Here is a 22749-nt window from a genome sequence, read left to right as displayed (position 1 = left end):
ACTAGAAGTGACGAAACATAAGAAAAAAAAATTAAAAGTCAATTATCTCGAAAACTATCAATATTTTAATAAGGATCATAACACAAAGCCCCGTTAATTTTTCACGTAGAATTCGATAATGCCATAAAAAATATAGGTTTCCATTAAAAAAAATTAAGTTGGCACCTGCCCAGGAAAAACTGAACACCCTGTATATGCAAGTATATTTTCATTTTGTGCAGCTCGGGAAAGTAGGCAACTCTGTAGAAAAAAAAAATAAGTTATATCTTTTATTAACCTAGATATTGGATTTACAGGCAATAGGTGGACACGATGTATAATAGCTTTAGGATTAAGCCCCTACATCTTCCTGCAAGCCCAGATGGATGAAGCAGTCTTTTGCAAATATGTGTATCTAGGTGAATTTATCGTCTAGAGTAATTGAGGATCCGTCCAATCCATTTTCTGGTCGAAATGAATGGATTGATCCTTTCTTTTTATTTTACTTAGGGTCACTAATGACTCCTGGTAGGGGAATACGACACACTTTTCAAATCCAGTACGGAAAGATTCACCAAAACTTCTTGCGTAATTGCTAAAAATATGTTATCACAAATACATATGTAAAATTTGTTTTAGATAACATGCACCTTTTGTTTTCTATAAAAATACGTGTTGAATTACGTTGGTTTTTAGTTTTTACAAGTACGATCAACGAAAATGTGTAGCATTGTACCACCTCAAATTTACGAAACCCTCAAAAAGGTGGTCAAAGGGGACATAAACAATTTTGAGATAGTTATTCACGATGCCAACAAGAAGGGCGAGGGCTTTCTGGGGGATATGGTATTCGTAACACTGGAAAATAAACAATCGAACGAGGTGATTGATCTGGTGGTGAAACAAGCGTTTACGAAGCAAATTATCAGAGACATGACTCCAATTCGGCAGGTGTTTATGAATGAGATTTACTTTTATACTCAAGCTTGGAAACACCTGAACAAATTCCAAAGGTCGATTCCGATGCATTTACAGTTCCACAAGGTGCCCAAATGTTTCACCTCGATTTCTGAGGATGGTTCGGAGAAATTAGTATTAGAAAACTTGAAATTTCAGAAATTCGAGATGCACAACAAAAAGATACCTTTGGACAAACAACATTTTGAATTAATTTTCAGGGAGTATGGAAAATTTCATGCTTTATCATTCGCTTACAAGTGTTTGTACCCCGAGGACTATGCTGATCTAGCAAAGGGGATAATAGATGTATATTCATATTTCATGAATATGGATGGATTTACAAAATCAATTGATGCCATATATGATCTTGTCATGGATAGCCTACAACCAAGAATAGATGACGTTGTTATAGAAAAATTCAGGCCTTATTTCGAAAATCATATGGAGCTGTTTCGGGATAGTATAGACTGTAACACTAAGTATAGTGTTATTACACATGGCGATTGTTGGAGTAACAATATGATGTTCAAATATAGTGTAAGTAAAACGTAAAAAAATTAAGGTTTTCCATTTCTGCTTTGTCACTTGAAGTTTCCATAGCATATCAGTATTTAACTTACATGTTTAGATAGATGGATGGATGGATGGATGGATGGATGGAGGGAGGGAGGGAGGGAGGGAGGGATNGATAGATAGATAGATAGATAGATAGATAGATAGATAGATAGATAGATAGATAGATAGATAGATAGATAGATAGATAGATAGATAGATAGATAGATAGATAGATAGATAGATAGATAGATAGATAGATAGATAGATAGATAGATAGATAGATAGATAGATAGATAGATAGATAGATAGATAGATAGATAGATAGATAGATAGATAGATAGATAGATAGATAGATAGATAGATAGATAGATAGATAGATAGATAGATAGATAGATAGATAGATAGATAGATAGATAGATAGATAGATAGATAGATAGATAGATAGATAGATAGATAGATAGATAGATAGATAGATAGATAGATAGATAGATAGATAGATAGATAGATAGATAGATAGATAGATAGATAGATAGATAGATAGATAGATAGATAGATAGATAGATAGATAGATAGATAGATAGATAGATAGATAGATAGATAGATAGATAGATAGATAGATAGATAGATAGATAGATAGATAGATAGATAGATAGATAGATAGATAGATAGATAGATAGATAGATAGATAGATAGATAGATAGATAGATAGATAGATAGATAGATAGATAGATAGATAGATAGATAGATAGATAGATAGATAGATAGATAGATAGATAGATAGATAGATAGATAGATAGATAGATAGATAGATAGATAGATAGATAGATAGATAGATAGATAGATAGATAGATAGATAGATAGATAGATAGATAGATAGATAGATAGATAGATAGATAGATAGATAGATAGATAGATAGATAGATAGATAGATAGATAGATAGATAGATAGATAGATAGATAGATAGATAGATAGATAGATAGATAGATAGATAGATAGATAGATAGATAGATAGATAGATAGATAGATAGATAGATAGATAGATAGATAGATAGATAGATAGATAGATAGATAGATAGATAGATAGATAGATAGATAGATAGATAGATAGATAGATAGATAGATAGATAGATAGATAGATAGATAGATAGATAGATAGATAGATAGATAGATAGATAGATAGATAGATAGATAGATAGATAGATAGATAGATAGATAGATAGATAGATAGATAGATAGATAGATAGATAGATAGATAGATAGATAGATAGATAGATAGATAGATAGATAGATAGATAGATAGATAGATAGATAGATAGATAGATAGATAGATAGATAGATAGATAGATAGATAGATAGATAGATAGATAGATAGATAGATAGATAGATAGATAGATAGATAGATAGATAGATAGATAGATAGATAGATAGATAGATAGATAGATAGATAGATAGATAGATAGATAGATAGATAGATAGATAGATAGATAGATAGATAGATAGATAGATAGATAGATAGATAGATAGATAGATAGATAGATAGATAGATAGATAGATAGATAGATAGATAGATAGATAGATAGATAGATAGATAGATAGATAGATAGATAGATAGATAGATAGATAGATAGATAGATAGATAGATAGATAGATAGATAGATAGATAGATAGATAGATAGATAGATAGATAGATAGATAGATAGATAGATAGATAGATAGATAGATAGATAGATAGATAGATAGATAGATAGATAGATAGATAGATAGATAGATAGATAGATAGATAGATAGATAGATAGATAGATAGATAGATAGATAGATAGATAGATAGATAGATAGATAGATAGATAGATAGATAGATAGATAGATAGATAGATAGATAGATAGATAGATAGATAGATAGATAGATAGATAGATAGATAGATAGATAGATAGATAGATAGATAGATAGATAGATAGATAGATAGATAGATAGATAGATAGATAGATAGATAGATAGATAGATAGATAGATAGATAGATAGATAGATAGATAGATAGATAGATAGATAGATAGATAGATAGATAGATAGATAGATAGATAGATAGATAGATAGATAGATAGATAGATAGATAGATAGATAGATAGATAGATAGATAGATAGATAGATAGATAGATAGATAGATAGATAGATAGATAGATAGATAGATAGATAGATAGATAGATAGATAGATAGATAGATAGATAGATAGATAGATAGATAGATAGATAGATAGATAGATAGATAGATAGATAGATAGATAGATAGATAGATAGATAGATAGATAGATAGATAGATAGATAGATTTATTTAGTTCAGATGCAATATACATCATGCTCAAAAATGAGCGTTGAACATGTCAAGTTAAAAAAAAAACAGTGCAAATATGACAAACTAATGCTAACATTAAAATAAAAGTACAAAATCACATAGGAAAAAAAATGAATGATATTGTATGAGATAATGTTGTTCTTAGTACTTCATACCCTTAACTGTTGCATTGAATCATCAAAGATGGTTTATTTGGTGTTCAAATTTGGTATAAAATGATATGAAATAACACGTAAATTATATTTTAAAGTAGACTGTAAAATCATCACCAAATCGTCACAATAGTTGACAGTACTATTAAAAATGATTAACAACTGCTTAGTTCAGATTAGATTTAGAACTGTGTAAATAATAGTGGAGTAAAGGTAGCTTAAAAATATGCATTATTTCGGAATAATTAGCAGAGCCTTGGATTTTCATAAAACCTTTTGCAATCGCCTTGAAATGGCTTATAGAAAAAAATTATAAACTTATATTTGTACGCTAATTGTTTCAACAATAAAAAATGGTTTTTCAAAGATTATTTTAAATAAATCAAAAAATTTCAAACCAATTTTAATCAAATTGATACTATGGGGTTTTCGAGGTCACTGAATAAGAATATAATGTTAAAAAATACCGACATTCTTTAAACAATTTATTAAAAAATTACAATTTTCAAAGCAATTTTAATCAAATTGATATTATAGGGGTATAGTCGCTGAACAAGAATATTATATCAGAAAATGAAAATTCAAAATGACTGATCCAATATGGCCGACTTTAAAAAAAAATTATTTAAAAATTACCAATTTCAAAGTAAATTTAGTTAAATTGACATTTTGGTGGTTTTTGAGGTCTCTGAACAAGAATATTATATCAGAAAATGAAAATTCAAAATCGCTGATCCAATATGGCCGACTTTTTTAAACGATTTATTTAAAGATTTAGGGTTCTACAAAAAGTCAATATATGGGATTTTTTATTAACAAATTTATTAAATATAAAATAGTATTTGCATATTAAAAATGGAAATATAAAAAAATAACAATATTCAATTTTCATTCTCTTGAATCTTTGTAAGTTCTGGCAATTTGTCTTATCCTCGTTCATCTTTGAAAAATGCTTGGCAATCAGTTCCGGAACAATTAGAGCTATGCTATGCTATGGTGCAAAATAGACCCGCCTTCCGGCAACCGCAATTATTAGCACAGCCATTTTGCATTCGCAAAAAATTATTCTGAGAAGTTTACTTGGTGCGGGATCTTGAGTCATAAAAGTAGCATGCGCCAGGTGAACTCCATTCACCTTCATTCTTTTTTTTGTTCTAATATGTGACCTAAAAAATCAAATTTGCTTATTTTTAAATTATTGAATATTTCGGGCGTTGTATTTTTCGAATTAAAATTTTAAGATTTTTTTTAATATCACACTATTTCGAACGCTATTTCAAGAGTAATATGAAAATTTTAGATTTTTATCTTAAAAATTAAAATAATGGCAGATCTTTAATTTTGTAAAAAATTCTAATGTTACGTAACTTTATTTACACACTATTCCTGTAAATAAGATTCCTCTTTCATTTAAATTTTTGTAGATTTAATTTGACCAAATAGATCAAAAGATATAACAAAGGACCACGCTCAATCCTTATGGAAAATAGGTTTCGTCCAATTTTTCTGAAACTTGGCAAATCTGTAGTTCTTAACAGGCTCATCAAAAGTCTCAATGGGCACAAAGCCCAAAAACCTCTCCAACCCTTTTGAATTCGACCCCCAAGGGCGATCATAGGCCGATTGCCTTACAGCAATATTATACAGCCATAAAATAATTAGTAGTAACCCACCCAATGACTTAGACAGTGACTTTTATCTTCTTGCCATTCAGTTACTTATCCCACTCTGCTACCACCACTCCACTATAATACGTAAATAAAATTTTACTAGCAAGCTACTACACCAGCTAATAATTCTTTTCTTTTTTCTTTTGTTCTTTAAACGTGTAATAGTATCAAAGTACAAGATTACAAAGTAGATTCTTACATTTATTGATTACTATTTCTAGGAAGACAGAAGATTAGTCGACATTAGATTCCTAGATTTTCAATTGTCAAAGGAAGGTTCTCCTTGTTGCGACTTGAGCTACTGCTTCTATTCGGGCGCATCAGATGAAATGCTGAAGGATTTGGATTATTTCCTGCAAATCTACCACGAGAGTCTTTCAAAAACTCTGAAAGCGTTTGGATGTGATCCTGAAAAACTGTATCCTTTTCAGGAGTTGAAGAATGACTGGAAAAAGTACTGTAAAATGGGCGTGACAATGGCCCTGATGGTATGGAAAATAAAATGCACTTCTGAAGAAAATATAATCGATCTCAATGATGTTGACAGGCCAGCCGAAGAGAGAGAACGAGCATACAGTGTTTATGACAAAGATGCATTTCAGAAGATTTGTCGAAATTTAATTTTTCACCTGCACGAAAATGATTATCTGTAACTGTATGATTCAAATAAATACATGTTTTTTATCTTACATTACCATAATAGATGATAGATTGCACCTCATTTTGATGAAGGTTTTTTTCTGTGGTATTATTGATTCCTCGTCAAACTAACAATGTTTGTCAATTACAGTGATAAATAAATTATTAAAACAATTGGGAGTTATCAACTTATTTTTATGGAATAATCTCCGAAATAGATATACCAAATGTGACTTTTCGTATTTATTATTCGAAGAATACATGTGATGGTACATCTAATCGCATGAGGTTACCAAAATATTATCAACATTTTTAGAAATATTCATAAGAAAAGCTCTATACAAAAAGTCCTTTTTTTCAATAATTGTAATTTTAAGTACTCGGAAAGTCGCTTCTTTTTTTATAAAAAAAATTTAAATTCTGTTTATTGGTTTTCGAAATATAAGCGGTGAAAGTTTATCGGCATTTACCGTTAATTTATAAACAATTTATTAATAATCTTTGATCCAGTGGCTTCGTTTTTCCGAGTTCTAAGCTGGAAAAAATGTTCATATCCATAAGTTATCGGCAACATACATAACAGATAAATCAGCGGAAAAGCTGTCGCTCGCACGAGCCAGATGTGACTCAAAACACGAAAAATGAGAGAGAGGACTGAATTCGGAGGTTCAAAATGCGAAGGTACGAAAAAATTGCATTATCTCTGCATATAAAAAAACTATTGCAAATTGATAAATATAATCTAATTGCTTAAATAAAAAAAAGAGTGCTAACTTTAAAAATTTACTGTGGCCGTCCTAATCAATTGAATTAAATTTTTCAACAACCATTTGAAATGTTGAGCGGTCTTTTCTATGTGAAAAAAAGTATCTAGATGCTTTATTTGAGGATGTGCAACATTTAGAAAATTTTTTTCAAAATGTTTTTCAGAAAATTATTTTAGCGAAAACTATCGATTGTTGTCTCAGCTGTAGAGGAATTTCTTCAAGAAGAACAGGTAACTCTTCCTGTAGGAAATTAAGATAAGATTCGCCTGTTAGTCGTTGTGGGAGGAAATATGGACCGAATAAATGATCATCAATTACCCCAAGCCATACATTTACGGAAAACTGATGCTGAAAATGAGCTTCAAAGATTCCATGGGGGTTTTCCTCAGCCCATAAGTGATTGTTATGGAAATTTCGTATACACTGTCGCCCAAAAGTAGCCCCGTCAGTAAACAAAACGGCATTTAAAAAATTAGGAATTTGAGCAATTTGATGATTAATCCATTGGCAAAAAAATAGGCGCGGAAAAAAGTTTCTAGGTAGTAGAGCTTGCACATGTTCAATATGAAACGGATACAATTGCTGTTCTATAAGAATTTTAAATATAGTGAAGTTGCTTACATTTAATATGTTGGCAATTTTTCGAGTACCTACTTGTTTCAGGTGACTCCGCAATTAACTCGAGAACTGCTTCTTCTAGTTGCACAGTTCGTACTTCTCGAGAGCGCCCAGTCAACCGTTTGTTTCTTAAATGAACCATTTTCGCGCAAACGTTGATGAAGACGAACAAATATTGTGTGATGAGCTACCCTACGTCCCGGATACAACTCAGCATACAATCGTCGAGCTTGCCGACCATTTCCGTTACTTCGACCATAGACAAAATGCATGTCTGACAATTCCGCATTTGTAAAATTTTCCATTCTTTTCGATAAAAGAAAAATTAATTACTTATTAACACTAATGTTATACCAAACTAAAAGCTTAATAAATTAATAATGACGAAACGTTAATTTGACATTTCTTAAAAATATTCGTATTTATGTTGACAGTAACTAGGTAATGTATTAAAGAAATAAAAAATACGCGTTAAGATGATTTTTAATTTGTAATATCTCAGTGGCGTACCATTTTTTTCTTAAAAAAAATGAGATTATTACCCGTACGCATGATGAACATAAAATTCTTAATTGCGTGTCAAAAAATGCGCAATAACTACCTCTTAAAACCCACCAAATTTCATTTGCACATATCGACCGGTTTCAGAGCAATAAATTAAATCGTCAGTTTTTAAGAAAAACTTTGACACCCCGTATCTCGGAAAACGAATCATTTGCGGACATACGTTTATAAGCAAACTGCCATTATTTTCTCATGTAGAATCATCCCCTGAAATTTGTCGCACTTATTTACTAACACCCTGTATAGAAAGAAAACTTTTTTGTTGTATAAGTAGTTTTAGTACTTGATAACAATGTGACACTGAACATTTTTTCGCATTCGTGCTCCAAGATTAAAAATACGGGTCACTGTAAATTCGTCGTCTCGCTTGCCGGAAGATTGAACAACTTATTTTCAATTTGCGAGCAAATAGCGGCGATATTACCTTCCTCTTGCTGAGAAATTGCTTGCGCGAAATATCTCCGCTAAAAGAGATTTTGAATCTTATTACGCCCCTGCAAATATAATAACACGTAACAGATTTGATTACGTCATGGAGCCGATTGACAGTTTGAGTACATAGTTTTAGACTATTACGCTCTCGGGTAGACGGAAAATGGGTTGTGAGATATATTNATCCACACTCCCCACTGATCTCTCACACATACAAGCTTAGCGCGCGCGTTTTGAAATCAGCTCTTATACATACGGACACGAAATAAACTGTAACGATAGTTTCGTCACTGTACTGAGATACTCCCATAGCGATGTTATGGATAATAAAAGTTTAATTTACAAATTTTCTGTTTTGTTTAAAATTAAATATTATGTTTTCACCCAGCTCCGCGGGCCACAACATAACAACCGACGGGCCGCATGCGGCCCGCGGGCCGCGGGTTGGCCACCCCTGTACTATACTTTACCTACGACCACTACTTTAAAAACTTAAAAACACACCGTCTGCGATCAATGCAAGATTCCTATTACGTCGTACAGTAAAAAAATCGCACAGCTTGGTAAAAAAAAATCGTACAGTTTTCCTAGCAACCGCCCAGCAACGGTCAATACAAACAGTATTGTATTGATCGTTGCTAGGCGGTTGCTAGGAAAACTGTGTGATTTTTTTACCGTACGTAATAGGAATCTTACATTGATCGCAGACGGTGTGTTTTTAAGTATTTACAGTAGTGGTCGTAGGTAAAATTAATTAATCGCTGTTTTATTCAAAGCAATCTAATACGACGAAAATCTCCAGTAGTTATGCCTGAAAACTTAACTTTAAAAAATCTTCCTCCTGGAATAAAAAATTACCTCAAATTCAAGTATCTCGGAAACTAGTGGCTTTTCAAAAATTGTTTATATCACAAAAGTTGCTTATAATTTAGAGATCTTTCATGTGCGCCACTTTTCAAAACTGCTATCAACAAAATATGTTTTCGGATTGCAGCGACATCTATACCTGCACTGAGAAGAACGGGATTTGTACTCACAAGTTAAACCATTTATTGAAATTATACAGTGGATTTTTCAAAAATCATTTATCTTTTTCCGTTGATGATTAATTGTCGAAATATTTGAAAAAAAACAAAATTTTGGAAATTCGTTTTTGTTTCATTTCAGCCTTGTTTGAGGTAATATTGAAAAAAGAAAAACACTTTCTCATGGCTACTTTTGCCCTCTTTCGAATGGCATAATCAATTTTTGTATGTAACGTTTCGTCTCTCCAGCACCATCATCAGCTTCATACGACCCTAGAAATTTTATTACATTTTTTGCAAACCTTCATGTTCCCCAATACTGTACTGCCTCAGCCCGAACAATATTCAGACGTTTTGTCTCGAAAAATTAATCTTGAGTGTATTCGTTCCAAATTTATCTAAATTTTTTATTTAGATTTCTTTGTTTATTGAATTATCGTTCACCGTAAGTGTCGTCAGACCCTGTGAAATCCATCTAGTAATTTAAACTATTACCACCACGCGTTACAATAAAACATTTATTATTATTAACTATTACCATCACTTGGTCATACATAACTCAATAAGTTGTTGTGTCAAAATTAAAACATTATTACAATTTTAATTTTATTATGACAAATTAATTCTTAAAAATGCATATGAACCACCAAAATACCGAATGAATATTNCCCGTATCTCGGAAAACGAATCGTTTGCGGACATACGTTTATAAGCAAGCTGCCATTATTTTCTCATGTAGAATCACCCCCTGAAATTTGTCGCACTTATTTACTAACACCCTGTATGTGGTAGTATTGATATATAAGTAATTCATGCTGGGTCAAATGACCCCTTGAAAATTTCGAATGGACTTGTAGTCTATATGGCGATAATCACCAGATCTAAGTTTTCTTAAGATATTTTGTTAATCAAAATTCATACGCGAACTCTTGGTATCCGAGATTCTCCTGGGGAGCCTACTTTAATCCATTAAAAAATTTTTGTACATTTGAACACAAGCAGACAATTTTAACAAAAATTATTTTTTCATAAAGAAACTCCCTCTTTTCACCTCCATCCGGAGAGACAAGTACAGAGCATTCATAAGTGATTACAAGCCATGTTGCTTAGGCAACCAACATTCCACGACTGGTACTGTTTACTATAACAAAATTACTGATCATGTGGCTCGTAATCATTTATGAAGGCTCCGTATTTGTCTTTAAAACTTTGACTATTGAAAGTTGTTTTGAAATTTCTTGCAATTGCACATCATATGCTAAAAGCACGTTGTTATCACAAATTCGTGAATTCTAGATAACGTGCTACTTTCGTCCTACATAAAAACACTCGTTCAATTAACGTATCAGTCGTTATCGTGTATCCGAGCAATCAATAAAAATGTGCAGCGTTGTACCTTCTCAAGTTCACGAAGTGCTAAAAAATGTGGTCAAAGGGGATATCGAAAATTTCGAGGTGGTCATACACGACGCCAACAAGAAAGGTGATGGATTCCTGGGGGATATGGTATTCATAACACTGAAAAACAAACAATCAGAAGAGGTGTTTGACCTAGTTGTGAAACAAGCTTTCACAAAGCAAACTGTCAGGGACACCAATCCAATTCGGCAGGTGTTCATGAACGAGATTTACTTCTACACTAAAGTTTGGACACGTCTTAACAAGTTTCAAGAGAGAATTCCGGTGCAGTTCCAGTTCCACAAGCTACCCAAATATTTCACCTCGATTTCTGAAGAAGTTTCGGAGAAATTAGTATTAGAAAACTTGAAGCTTCAGAAGTTCGAAGTGCACAACAAAAAGATACCTTTGGGCAAACAATATTACGAATTAATTTTTAGGGAGTACGGAAAGTTTCACGCTTTATCGTTCGCTTACAAGTCTTTCTACCCTGAGGAGTATGTTAATCTAGCAAAGGGGTTACTAGATATATATCTAGATTTCATTAATAGAGATGGATTTAGCGCAGCAATTAAATCGGTAAATGATACTGTGATGGATTTCCTGCAACCAGGACTAGACGATGCTGTTATAGAGAAATTTAGGCCTTACATTGAAAACTATGTAGAGCTCTTTAAGAATAGTATAGACTGTAATGCTAAATATAGCGTTATTACCCACGGGGATTGTTGGAGTAACAATATGATGTTCAAATACAGCGTAAGTAAAACAGTCATTTTAAAGTTCTCCATTTCCAACATTTCTTTCTTTAAATTTCCATTGAGGATCGATACAATTATGTATTACATGAGATGATAAATTAGAAATGATAAGTAGATAGACATAATCCTATTTTTATTCTTGGTTAGTTATTTAGTAAACAATGTTTCCCCGGGGTTTAGTCAGAAAGAAACAATAATCACATTTTGCTAATAAGAAGACGCGATTTTTAACTTATTTAGAGTAGACGGAAATTGCAAAAAGTAAGTAAATTTTTAATTTAAATTTAATACAAGGTGTTAACGAAGTAAATACTCAGAATTGGAGAGTATATAAAACATGTCGAAATATGATGAAAACCTTAGTAGAGTTTTTGTCAGTGGCGGCCCCTAAGGGAGATACAGCCCCTTGAAGGGGCAACTCAGGAAACAGTTTTTATTTCATAACTTCAAAACGGTTTGATATTAGATCACGAAATTTTGGGGTTGTATTACTATTTATATGCTTAATAATCGGCATAAAATACAAATGAAAATTTGAAGAAAATGCGGGACCATAGGACAAATTTACAATTTTGTGGCAACCGACCCGCAAATTGTTCTACCATTAACAACTGCCGCGGTAGCCTGCAAACCAAATAAACGTAGCTTTTCTAATTAAAAAATGGAAATAATAAATTAGAACTCTGAACTCTAAATTTTCTAGTTCTGCCCAATTATTGAGAATTTCTAAATAAATACGAATTTAAAATATTTTACTAACGGTTATCAATCGAAAATTGGATTATGTTTAGCTCCGTATCTAGAATTTTGAGAGGAAGCCACGCCATTAGATGTGAATGTTGATTCTTTAGTAAATGAAATATTGTTATGAAAGAATCTCCATCAAGTAATTTGTGATGAAACACTGGTTTGAATAGCTAAATTTTGTTGTATACCACAATTCTTTGAATTTGAGATCTGCTAATATCTATGTTTTCTGACCTTTTCCTGAGTAACATCTTTGGATTGCTTCGTACAGAATCCATAACTACAACAGTAGCATCATCGTTATCATTATATTCTTTTTTATCTTTTTAATATTCTTTACGTCACCTGTGGTATCGAATTGTATAATTAGCTTGCGAATTGCTCAACGAGTTTCAGTTACATTTGGATACTTTTCATTAAAAATTTGTATTGTATATAGTTGTATATAGACATGAACAAGATAAATTCGTGCTTATTCTTCTTTTCTATTCTGCTATTTTTCAAATTATTGAAACCGGATTACGCCATGCAGTAAATCGATTTTATTTTTTTTACTCGAAAACGGGGCATCATAAGAAAAACAGTCAAGATATATTTTCTCTTCCAAATTGGACAATAAATTCAAAAAATAATTTTTGTTTTAAGAGACATAAGTGGTGTATCATTTTTGTCTTTAAAAATATCCAGAGACGTCCTGTGCGCACACCACTGGTGAATATGAAAACAATATTTTTATCGTAAAACATGTATTTTTGTTAACTGTCAAAGCCTGTAAAATTTCATTAAAATATTCTGAGCGGTTTCCGCAATATTTATAAATATGCATTTTTTTATTAAAACTTTAACACCCTGTAGATCGGAAACTAAGCGTTTTCGGAATATGGTATATTAATGAGATATATCACAAATCACTTGTACTATAACATCCTGCAAGGAATGCATCGACTTACTAAACACCCTATATACAGGGTGTCCCGTTTAAAACTCCCCAGCTGGATATCTCGAAAACGGAAAAAGATAAATGATTTATGAAAAATCCACTGTATAGTTTCAATAAATGGCCTTACTTGTGAGTACAAATCCCGTTCGTCTCAGTGCAGGTATAGATGTCGCTGCAATCCGAAAACATATTTTGTTGACAGTAATTTTGGAAAGTGACGCACATGATAGATCTCTAAATTATAAGCAACTTATGTGATATAAACAATTTTCGAAAAGCCACTAGTTTCCGAGATACTTGAATTTGAGGTAATTTTTTTTCCAGGAGGAAGATTTTTCAAAGTTAAGTTTACAGGCATAACTACTGCAGATTTTCGTCGTATTAGATTACTTTGAATAAGACAGTGATTAATTAATTTTATTTAACTAATAGATATCACAGGAAATTACTTCATTTAATCTTGTTTACGCAAATCATAGTCTTTTCGATTAAGATAAAGTAATATTTATTTAACAAAAACTGATGCAAAATTAACAAAAATTACAAATAATATCCATAGTCAGTGAATATAATGTTATTTAAAAACTGGTCGTTTTCTTGAACTTTCTTTTGTTTTCTTGAAGTGTCAAAGTTGATTACATATTATTATTACCATAACTAGAAGTCTACACCTTCAACTTTGACACATTTGACATTTATTCAGTATGGTTCAGTACGCGAATGAAGAAAAGCTCGACATAATTTTAATATTCGGTGAATGCCGTAGAAATTCCAGAGAAGCAGAAAGATTTTATCAGGTACGTTACCCAAACCGTCGACATCTCGATTATAAAACCTTTTTGTCTTTACCGACGAATTTGCTTCATTGTGGTTCTTTTAACAAAAAGAAGCATCGTAGAAACACTTTCACAAATGATAGAAACACTGCCGTGGTATTAGATAAGGTTGAAACTAATCCGCATATCTCGGTGCGAGCTATACAACAAGAAACGGGGACTTCCGGAACATCGGTCCATAATATAACGTATCATCCTTACAAAGTGCATCTTTTACATAATTTACATCCTGGTGATATGCTACGAAGACTAAATTTTATTGCAGAAAGGCTCAAGAAAATAACCAGTTTTTAAATAACATTATATGGCCTGACGAGAGTCGATTGACAAAAAATAGAATTGAATAGACATAATAGCCATTTCTGGCATGCCAGTAACCCTAGATGGACCAAAGACAGACATTTCCAAACCACGTTTTCTATAAATGTATGGTGTATTATTAATGGCATATTAATTGGACCCTATTTATATGAGGACAATTTGAACGGTCGCAATTATTTACAATTCCTTCATACCCAACTAAATGTTCTTTTGGAAGAAGTTCCTTTAGTTGTGAGACAAAATATCTGGTTCCAACAAGACGGGGCACCAGCTTATAACGAAAGGGGGGTGCAAAATTTTCTTCATGAATATTTTCAGGGGCGATGGATGGCAGTAATGGTCCAATAAGGTGACCTGTCCCCACCCCTTATTTAACCCCACTCGATTTTTTCTTGTGGGGTTATGTAACCTAATTTACCAAACAGAAATTGAAGACTTGGCTGACTTGTGCAATAAAATTTATGCGAGCTGTTCGTCTATTCCTCGAAATGTTTTATTACGGGCAACTGATACCGAACAACTTAGAAAAAGATATAAATTTATGTATTCATGAGAATGGCGGCAATTTTAAACACTTATTGTGACTCGTGTATTGTTAATTTAGTATCGTTTATTTGTAATTTTTGTTAATTTTGCGTCAGTTTTTGTTATATAAATATTACTTTATCTTGATCGAAAAGACTATGAACTGTGCAAACAATTAAATGAAGTAATTTCCTGTGATATATATTAGTTAAATAATAGTTATTTATGTATCTAGGGAATTATAAGGGCCTTAATTACCGATGGCAAAGTTTGCGTCCCGAGGGCGTCCGGCCCGAGGGACAGCAATTGCCTGAGGTTATTAAGGCTCATTAATTCGCGTGGTACATAGATAAATTTCTTTCTGACCGATTTCAATAAAATATTGTTTATTTNAGATTGATCCTTATATGTTCAGAACAACAACACGAACACACCTTAAAACACGTTCAGTGCCATCTCTTTTATATGTTTTGTGGTGCCATCCAATCACGAGAAGTTGGGCGTGATGTAATATACCGACAATTTTAAATTGTCTCATGTTATGGACGTGTTATAGTTATTCATGTACTTAGGGAATTATAAGGGCCTTAATTACCGATGGCAAAGTTTGCGTCCCGAGGGCGTCCGGCCCTAGGGACAGCAATTGCCTGAGGTTATTAAGGCTCATTAATTCCCGTGGTACATAGATAATTTTATTTCTGACCGATTTCAATAAAATATTGTTTATTTTTAAAACGAAAAAAATGTACCAATTTATTACCTTCCCAGTATATTTGAATCAGGTACCATTGATTATAAGAGTTTTGTTGTTGCTAGGTTGTTGCTAGGTTGTTGCTATGTTACGTGTTTATAAACAGAATTGTTACTTGTTTATAAACAGAACTTTGTTATCAAGCTGTTTGCGTTAAAAACGTGTTTTCTACCCCAAATATAATGGAGCAGATTTTGAAAAAAGCTGAAAAAGCAAGAGAATCATTAATTCCATCGAAAAGTGAAGCCGTATACCAAAAAGAATACAAGATATATCTGAAGTGGCTGACACGGAATAATGTTATGCCAAAAGATGCCACTGAAACTGTATTACTGGCATATTTTCAAGAATTGGTAAGGAATATTCTATGTATTTCGGTAGATTTGGTAGTAATTTTGTTTATTCGTTGCAGTCAGAAACGTATAGTCCGAATTCTTTATGGACTAAATGGTCAATGCTAAAATCGAAGGTGAATATACATGAGAAACGAGATATCGCCAAGTTCAATGAACTAGAGGCTTTTTTGAAACGGAAGAGTAAGAGTTATAAGCCGAAAAAGTCTGCTGTTTTATCTCCTAATGATGTTATCAGATTTCTAAAGAACGCTCCTAATGAAATTCATTTATTGCATAAGGTAATTTTTTTCTTATTTTCCTTTTTGTGTGTATTTATTTCCTTTTTTGTTTTAGGTTGTTTTGATTATGGGTTATTTTGGAGGATGCAGAAGTCAGGAACTTTTGAATATGAAGATATCGGATATAGAGGACCGGGATTCCGTTATGGTAGTGAACGTACCGGAAAGTAAAACTGGTGTATCGAAGAAATTTACAATTGTGGATGAAAAAGAGTTCTCTGCTTTGCCTTTATTAAGACTTTATATGTCTTTGCGTCCTAAAGGTATTGAACGATTTTTTTTGCGCTTCCGACAAAATAAATGTACATCTCAGCCAATTGGAAAAAACATGTTTGGGAAAATTCCCAGCAAAATCGCAATGTATTTAGGATTGCCAAACCCATCTTCCTATACGGGACATTGCCTTCGTCGCACTTCTGCTACTGCTCTAGCTAATGCAGGGGAGGTTGGAAAAGTTCCACGGTGGCGGAGGGGTATCTGGAGGATAACATCGAATTGAGAAATAAAACGGCGCGTATGTTGTCTACTTTGCCATTAGAAGAGGCAGGTACCTCGACTGTAGTGAACAGAAGCTCCAGCCATACAAAAGAAAAAATTGTTTCCAGTGGCGGTAGTAATTTTCAGGGAACATTTCAAAATTGTACATTTATTATTTGTAATGACGCAAATAAATAAAATATGGTTCAGTTTTCATTTCATAAATATATACACATATATGTATATTAGCATTTTTTATTTTATTTTTACTTGTGAAAGGTAGAGGGAATTATAGAATCTATAATGTCCCAAGGGAGTTATGACTCTCTTTATTGATAGCGTAACTATGACGATATAAGCTTATAATATCCCGGTCAGATATAAAATTATTTTCACATTATTAAATATCGCGTATTGTAATATACATTATCTGCTTTTTAATATGATGATACATAACATGAAAAGGTATTGCTATATCACGAAATTGTTACATTTCCTATTATGTAGGCTATAGTGATTTCATTTCACAGAACTCGTGCGTGCACTTAAATATTTCGAATTGATTTTACGAGCAAATTTACGTCTTATGTAATTACCTACTAATAATTACTAACTTTTTTTGCATGGATGTTTTTCTTTTTTAGTGATATAAATAATTTTATAGGTAAGGTATATAACGTACACATTCTTTCTTTATTTTAACCTTCTTTTACCATTCCAGTCACAGAGAAACCAGTTGAGGAACGTCAAAATTGGAAGAATACAAAATCTGGCCTATTAATTAGTATTCCCAAGGAACAGTATTGGATGTTCCATTCCTTTCAACAACACAAGTAGACTTATACTACAAGGTGTTAACGAAATCAGTACTCAAAATTTGAGAATGTGTAAAATATCGAAATATGATGAAAACCTTAGTAGAGTTATTGTCAGTGGCTGCACCTAAGGGAGATACAGCCCCTGAGTTACGCCTTCAAGGGGCCGTATCTTCCTTAGGGTCCACCACTGACAAAAATTCTACTAAAATTTTCATATGTTTTTTAAACGCTCCCAAATTTTGAGTACTTATTTCATTAACACCTTGTATAACACAAATATACAGGCTGGTCACTTTTACAACACCCAATACAGCGATCTTGGAAAAGGTAATATTTACAAGGTGGCTTAAATTAGACAAAGGTTGCACGTTTTTATGCCATTCAATTTTCTGAATAAAAATATGAGATATTTTATGTAGTTCCTGAGGCTGAAAACTGAAAAAGTGCTTTTTATGAGTTTTTCTGTAGCCATTTTGCTAGTTTGGTACGTGTGAACCAATTTTGGCTTTGTTTTGCGGATTTTATTTAGCAACTTAATGCTTGCGTTTATGTGCTTTATGAAATACTGGGATACAACTGCTATTTCAAGAACTACACAAAATATCTCATATTTATTTTTAGGAAATTGAAGGGCATAAAAACGTGCAAATTTTTCCTAATTTAAGCTACCCTGTATATATATTACCGTTTCCGAGATACCTGTATGGGGCGTCGTAAAAGTGACCTTTGAAAAATAAAAATTAGAAGAAAATGTAAAAATATGTAAAGAAACAATTTTATAAAAATAACTTTATGGGCAAATCTCTGCCACGTCAGAATGAATAACTTCTATTCTACTTCTAGTTGCTCTCAATATAACCTCAATAATAATGCAATATTTTATATCTCACAACAATGTTGTACGAGAATCACTAAATTTGGTACACAGGGGTTTTATGACATGTGGAATCTCACAGTGCTACGCCTTTTTGGCGAAAAAATCCCTTAAGACACTTTCTCGTGGGCCCCCTTGTTTTTGGAACCAGAAAAATTTGGTTACAAATTTTAATTTTTTTTAATTATTAGCTAGAAAGCCATTGAATTTAGAAACTTTTTTGTCTTTTGATATTTGTTTCGTAAAACACAATGTTTTTAAGGAAAATGGAGAATCAGGATATGCATTCGATCACATTTTGACATCTTTCTCGAAAACATTGCGTTTACAAAAAAAGTATAAAGAGACAAAAAAGTTTCTAAATTTAATGGCTTTCTAGTGGACTGATAATTTTTAAGAAATTTAAATATGCAACCAAATTATTTTGGCTCCAAAGACAAGGGGGGCCCACAAAAAATAGTCTCAGCGTAGCACCATCAGATTCCACGTCATAAAACCCCTGTGTACCAAATTTAGTGATTTTCGTCCAACAGGATTCTGAGATATAAAAAAAAGATTATTCTTAGTAGCGGACTTCAGGGGCTGTAACTCCGAAAAAAGGGGCTAGTTGGCAAAAAGAAAAAATACGGGTTCCTTAAATTTGTCTTAAGGATCTGTGACCAAATTTTGTTGCATGAATTTCGGGAAACCCTGTATAGCGGTGGCTGTCCGTTGCTGTTCGCTGTCATTGAGCGAACCGTGCAATGCTGATGAGACTAGAGAAACTCGAAACAGTCACCTATTGATTTGGCATTCAATGTCATCGATGGAAACCAGACTTCCTAAGAAACAGTGCCGATCCAATTACATAATATTGAGCATTTCAATTGTAAATAGGCAATATTTTATCATTTTATCTAAATAAAATTAATGTATACTAAGCAGTAAGTAAAAATCATTGATTTTTATGTTATCTAATGAAGAAAATTACAGTAACAACAAATTAATCAAAATTAAACAGCAGACTAAATCCTTGTATGTAGAAAGATACAAAAATACTTGTTAATGTTTGCATTACGAAAGTACTGATTTTTAGAAATAGCTTTTGTAAATAAACTTGACCTTAAATTTTTAGAAAGATTTATTAATTAAACAACTCATTTTAGTTAACAAAGGACATTTAAAAAAAATACTATAAAAGCAGCATAAATATTTCAATTATATTTACGATTTTAAATAGAATGAATATCTTAACTTTATTAACAACTTATAAAAATTCTATAATTTTATTTTAACAATGGACATTTAAATGCGATGTATGAATCTAAATTTGAGAGGTTTTGTAGGCGAAGCAAGCAATTCATTAGAACTCTGCATATCCCCATAGTTATACTCGATTTTAAATTTTTGAAATACTTTAGCTAGTAGTAAAGCTATTTCCAACTCTACCAATTCCTTCGCTAAACATGCTTTGGGTCCATGCCCAAATGGCATTGACGCAAAAACTTGAAAATCATTTCCGAAGCCACCCAGTTCATTAGCTAGCCAACGCTCAGGCTTAAATTTAAGAGCATCTTCAAAATATTCTTCTCTCATACTGTTAAGATGGGTAGCAAATAAAATATGAGTACCTTTGGGAATAAGATAATGATTAATTACAATATCATTGTTTAGGTGTCTGCTTAGAATCGGTATTGGTGGATCAAGACGTAAAGTTTCCTTTATGCATGCATTAAGATATTTCATTTTATTCACGTCCTCCTTATTTAAGTTTCCTTCAAATTGCCTGATTTCTTCATATAGCTTGATTTGACAACGGGGATTTCTTGCCAAATGATAGAAAATAAAAGCAACTGTGTGAGCAGTAGCATTTATTCCTATTAGAAACATGTCTAGTAAGACAGTCATTACATCTTCAGCGGCAACTTCTTCTTTCAATAGAAGAACTTCCAAAAGTGAAATATTATTATCTAAATTAGAACGTTTGTCCTTTCTTTCTCTTAAGTTGCTCATCGCTCTCTGAATGTGTTTATCTAATACGCCATCTATTATGCCACAATTTCTTACTAAAGCTTTCCAAGCTGGTGTTTCCATAAATTTCCACAAATGAAACCCTGAACAATTTTAAAAATATTTCAAATTTTTAAGTAATTTTAAATATCTATAATTAATTTGTTGTACAACTACACTACATGGCATCACATTATCATTTATAATGAATTTGTAACATTAAAGAAATTATTTTTTTACCGCTATTGTTGTCGGTTATAAACTATAAAGGACTAAGTACGCACAATCCTTATGGAAAGTGGCTTTCGGCAAATTTTTTTGAAACTTTGCTGTGATCTGATCGCATGAATCAAAAGTCTCAATGGGCATAGTCTTTGTTTTCGACCTACGGCCCCTGGAAGTTGAATTTTTTACCCCTTATTTTTTTATTGCGAATTCCGATTCAACACCGAAAAATGTGAAACTCTTGTGTCAAAATTTTTTGTCTAAAATGCATTTTTTGACCCTAAATGACCTTTGAAGTTGACCTCGTGCTGATTCCTGTAAAAGGATACTTCCAGTCAGAACCAGAAGCTGAAAACATCTCTAATTGATCGGGCAAGATCCATTTATTATTAACAATGTAATTTTTAAAAAAGAAACATTACTATAAGTAAGAATTTACTATACAGCGTAAGGGGAAAAAAACAATTTTCAAGGGCCATAGGTCGAAAACAAAGGACTTTCAAACTTTGTACCCGTTGAACTTGTTGTACTTTTGAAAGTGTTGCATTGAAATTTGCTGTATCTTACTTTTTGGAGAGTGCTAGTGACATTTACACATTTTATAACGTTTTTGAGGTAAGGTTTTTCATAATTTATGATGTAAAAGATAATGTTTAACTTGTTTAAATTAAAAATACTGTTTCTACTTAACTCAAAACATAATTAACCGATTTGAACAAAATTTGCTGTTGTTTAGTTTCTCTTCATGACATATGCAGTGATTATGTTCCTATTAAGTTAAATCACATGTACTTGAAGTTCCGAACGTTCGTTTGAACGAAAATGAAAACCCGTAATATCACATTTAATCATATTAAAATGATTTTACCACCTATATTCTGGCTTCTGTAGACGAAAACAACACTTCCGCATCATCGGAAGCCACCCCCCATATTAACCACCCTTAAAACTTAGTTACACGTATTTTAGAAAATTAGCTCCGTACCACCCTTATATCATAAAGTTGTTAACATTACTTTTATACTGATTTTTAAAAACCATTCAGACCTTTTGCCACTATCGGAAGACACCCTGTCAACAACCCTTAAATCTGTCATAACTTATATCTCCAATCAAGCTTAAAAAGCCACGTTAAATTTGATTTAAAAAGTATACGTTTTATTTATAGCCATTTACAAAAACTATTGACGCCCTTTGTTGTCACCGGAAACTATGAACTACCCTTGAAAGGGTGAAGTATTCTAATCCAAATAACAGGCCTGCTATCACTTTAAATTTGAGTTAAAATTTCAACATAACATCTGTACTGAATTATTACTACTATTATTGCCCTTCATTGCCATTAGAACCCACCCTGCTAATTACCCTTAAACAGGTAATATCTTATATCCCCTATATAATGCAGAAAGCCATAGTAGATTTTAAGTAAATTGTTCAAATTATATTTACATTGACTTATAACAACTATTAATAAACTTTCTTGCCACCGGAATCCACCCCGTCAACTACCCTTACATCAGTAGTGTATTATATCTCCGATATCACGCTTAAAGCCATAATCGATTTTAAATAAATTGATAAAATTATATTAATAATAATAATAATAATAATAATAATAATGTCTCTACTCCTCATTCTAACTACGAGAATTAGCCCAGAAGTCGGAGACTTCTGCGGGAGAGGAGGCGGCATATTATTATTACGCAGGCCGCATTTGCGCCCAGGAATGATAAATGTTATAATA

The 22749-nt window shown here is 32.2% G+C and overlaps 4 protein-coding genes across 4 annotated transcripts in view; 3 read left to right on the top strand and 1 right to left on the bottom strand.

Annotated features, from left to right (window-relative positions):
• The first annotated feature begins 693 nt into the window (after positions 1–693).
• Positions 694–6477, top strand: LOC108907565. Its single transcript, XM_018711304.1, has 2 exons — positions 694–1476; positions 5886–6477. Exons 1-2 carry the CDS (start codon positions 700–702, stop codon positions 6315–6317), a joined length of 1209 nt encoding a protein of 402 aa, XP_018566820.1. The 5' UTR covers positions 694–699; the 3' UTR covers positions 6318–6477.
• Positions 6478–11079: 4602 nt separating this feature from the next.
• On the top strand, positions 11080–11962 carry LOC108907555. The gene has a single exon (XM_018711293.1). The coding sequence runs from the start codon at positions 11090–11092 to the stop codon at positions 11960–11962; it is 873 nt and encodes a 290-aa protein (XP_018566809.1). The 5' UTR covers positions 11080–11089.
• A 4104-nt stretch (positions 11963–16066) lies between these two features.
• LOC108907554 lies at positions 16067–17121 on the top strand. The gene is made up of 3 exons (XM_018711292.1): positions 16067–16341; positions 16401–16622; positions 16678–17121. The coding sequence occupies exons 1-3, from the start codon at positions 16171–16173 to the stop codon at positions 17119–17121; spliced, it is 837 nt and encodes a 278-aa protein (XP_018566808.1). The 5' UTR covers positions 16067–16170.
• A 2881-nt stretch (positions 17122–20002) lies between these two features.
• Positions 20003–22749, bottom strand: part of LOC108907560 (probable cytochrome P450 301a1, mitochondrial) — a gene marked incomplete at its 5' end in the record, with an annotated part of 12889 nt that continues 10142 nt past the window's right edge. Inside the window, one exon of the mRNA XM_018711299.1 lies at positions 20003–20884. Within this exon, the coding sequence (XP_018566815.1) occupies positions 20076–20884 (809 nt within the window). The remainder of the gene's footprint in view (positions 20885–22749) is intronic.

The sequence above is a fragment of the Anoplophora glabripennis genome, unplaced genomic scaffold (assembly GCF_000390285.2).
Source record: "Anoplophora glabripennis isolate ALB-LARVAE unplaced genomic scaffold, Agla_2.0 scaffold276, whole genome shotgun sequence".
Taxonomy (NCBI): Eukaryota; Metazoa; Arthropoda; class Insecta; order Coleoptera; family Cerambycidae; genus Anoplophora; species Anoplophora glabripennis.
The sequence above is the reverse complement of the archived record's forward strand: the minus strand, read 5'-3'. Positions and strand labels throughout refer to the sequence as shown.

What these genes read in the sequence shown, in the direction of transcription:
- LOC108907565 (XM_018711304.1), top strand. Translation starts at nt 700, where the DNA reads ATGTGTAGCATTGTACCACCTCAAATTTACGAAACCCTCAAAAAGGTG. An exon ending in ATATGATGTTCAAATATAGT is followed by an intron (nt 1,477 to 5,885) that starts GTAAGTAAAACG and finishes TACTATTTCTAG; the next exon opens with GAAGACAGAAGATTAGTCGA.
- LOC108907555 (XM_018711293.1), top strand. Translation starts at nt 11,090, where the DNA reads ATGTGCAGCGTTGTACCTTCTCAAGTTCACGAAGTGCTAAAAAATGTG.
- LOC108907554 (XM_018711292.1), top strand. Translation starts at nt 16,171, where the DNA reads ATGGAGCAGATTTTGAAAAAAGCTGAAAAAGCAAGAGAATCATTAATT. An exon ending in TGGCATATTTTCAAGAATTG is followed by an intron (nt 16,342 to 16,400) that starts GTAAGGAATATT and finishes TATTCGTTGCAG; the next exon opens with TCAGAAACGTATAGTCCGAA. An exon ending in AAATTCATTTATTGCATAAG is followed by an intron (nt 16,623 to 16,677) that starts GTAATTTTTTTC and finishes TTTTTGTTTTAG; the next exon opens with GTTGTTTTGATTATGGGTTA.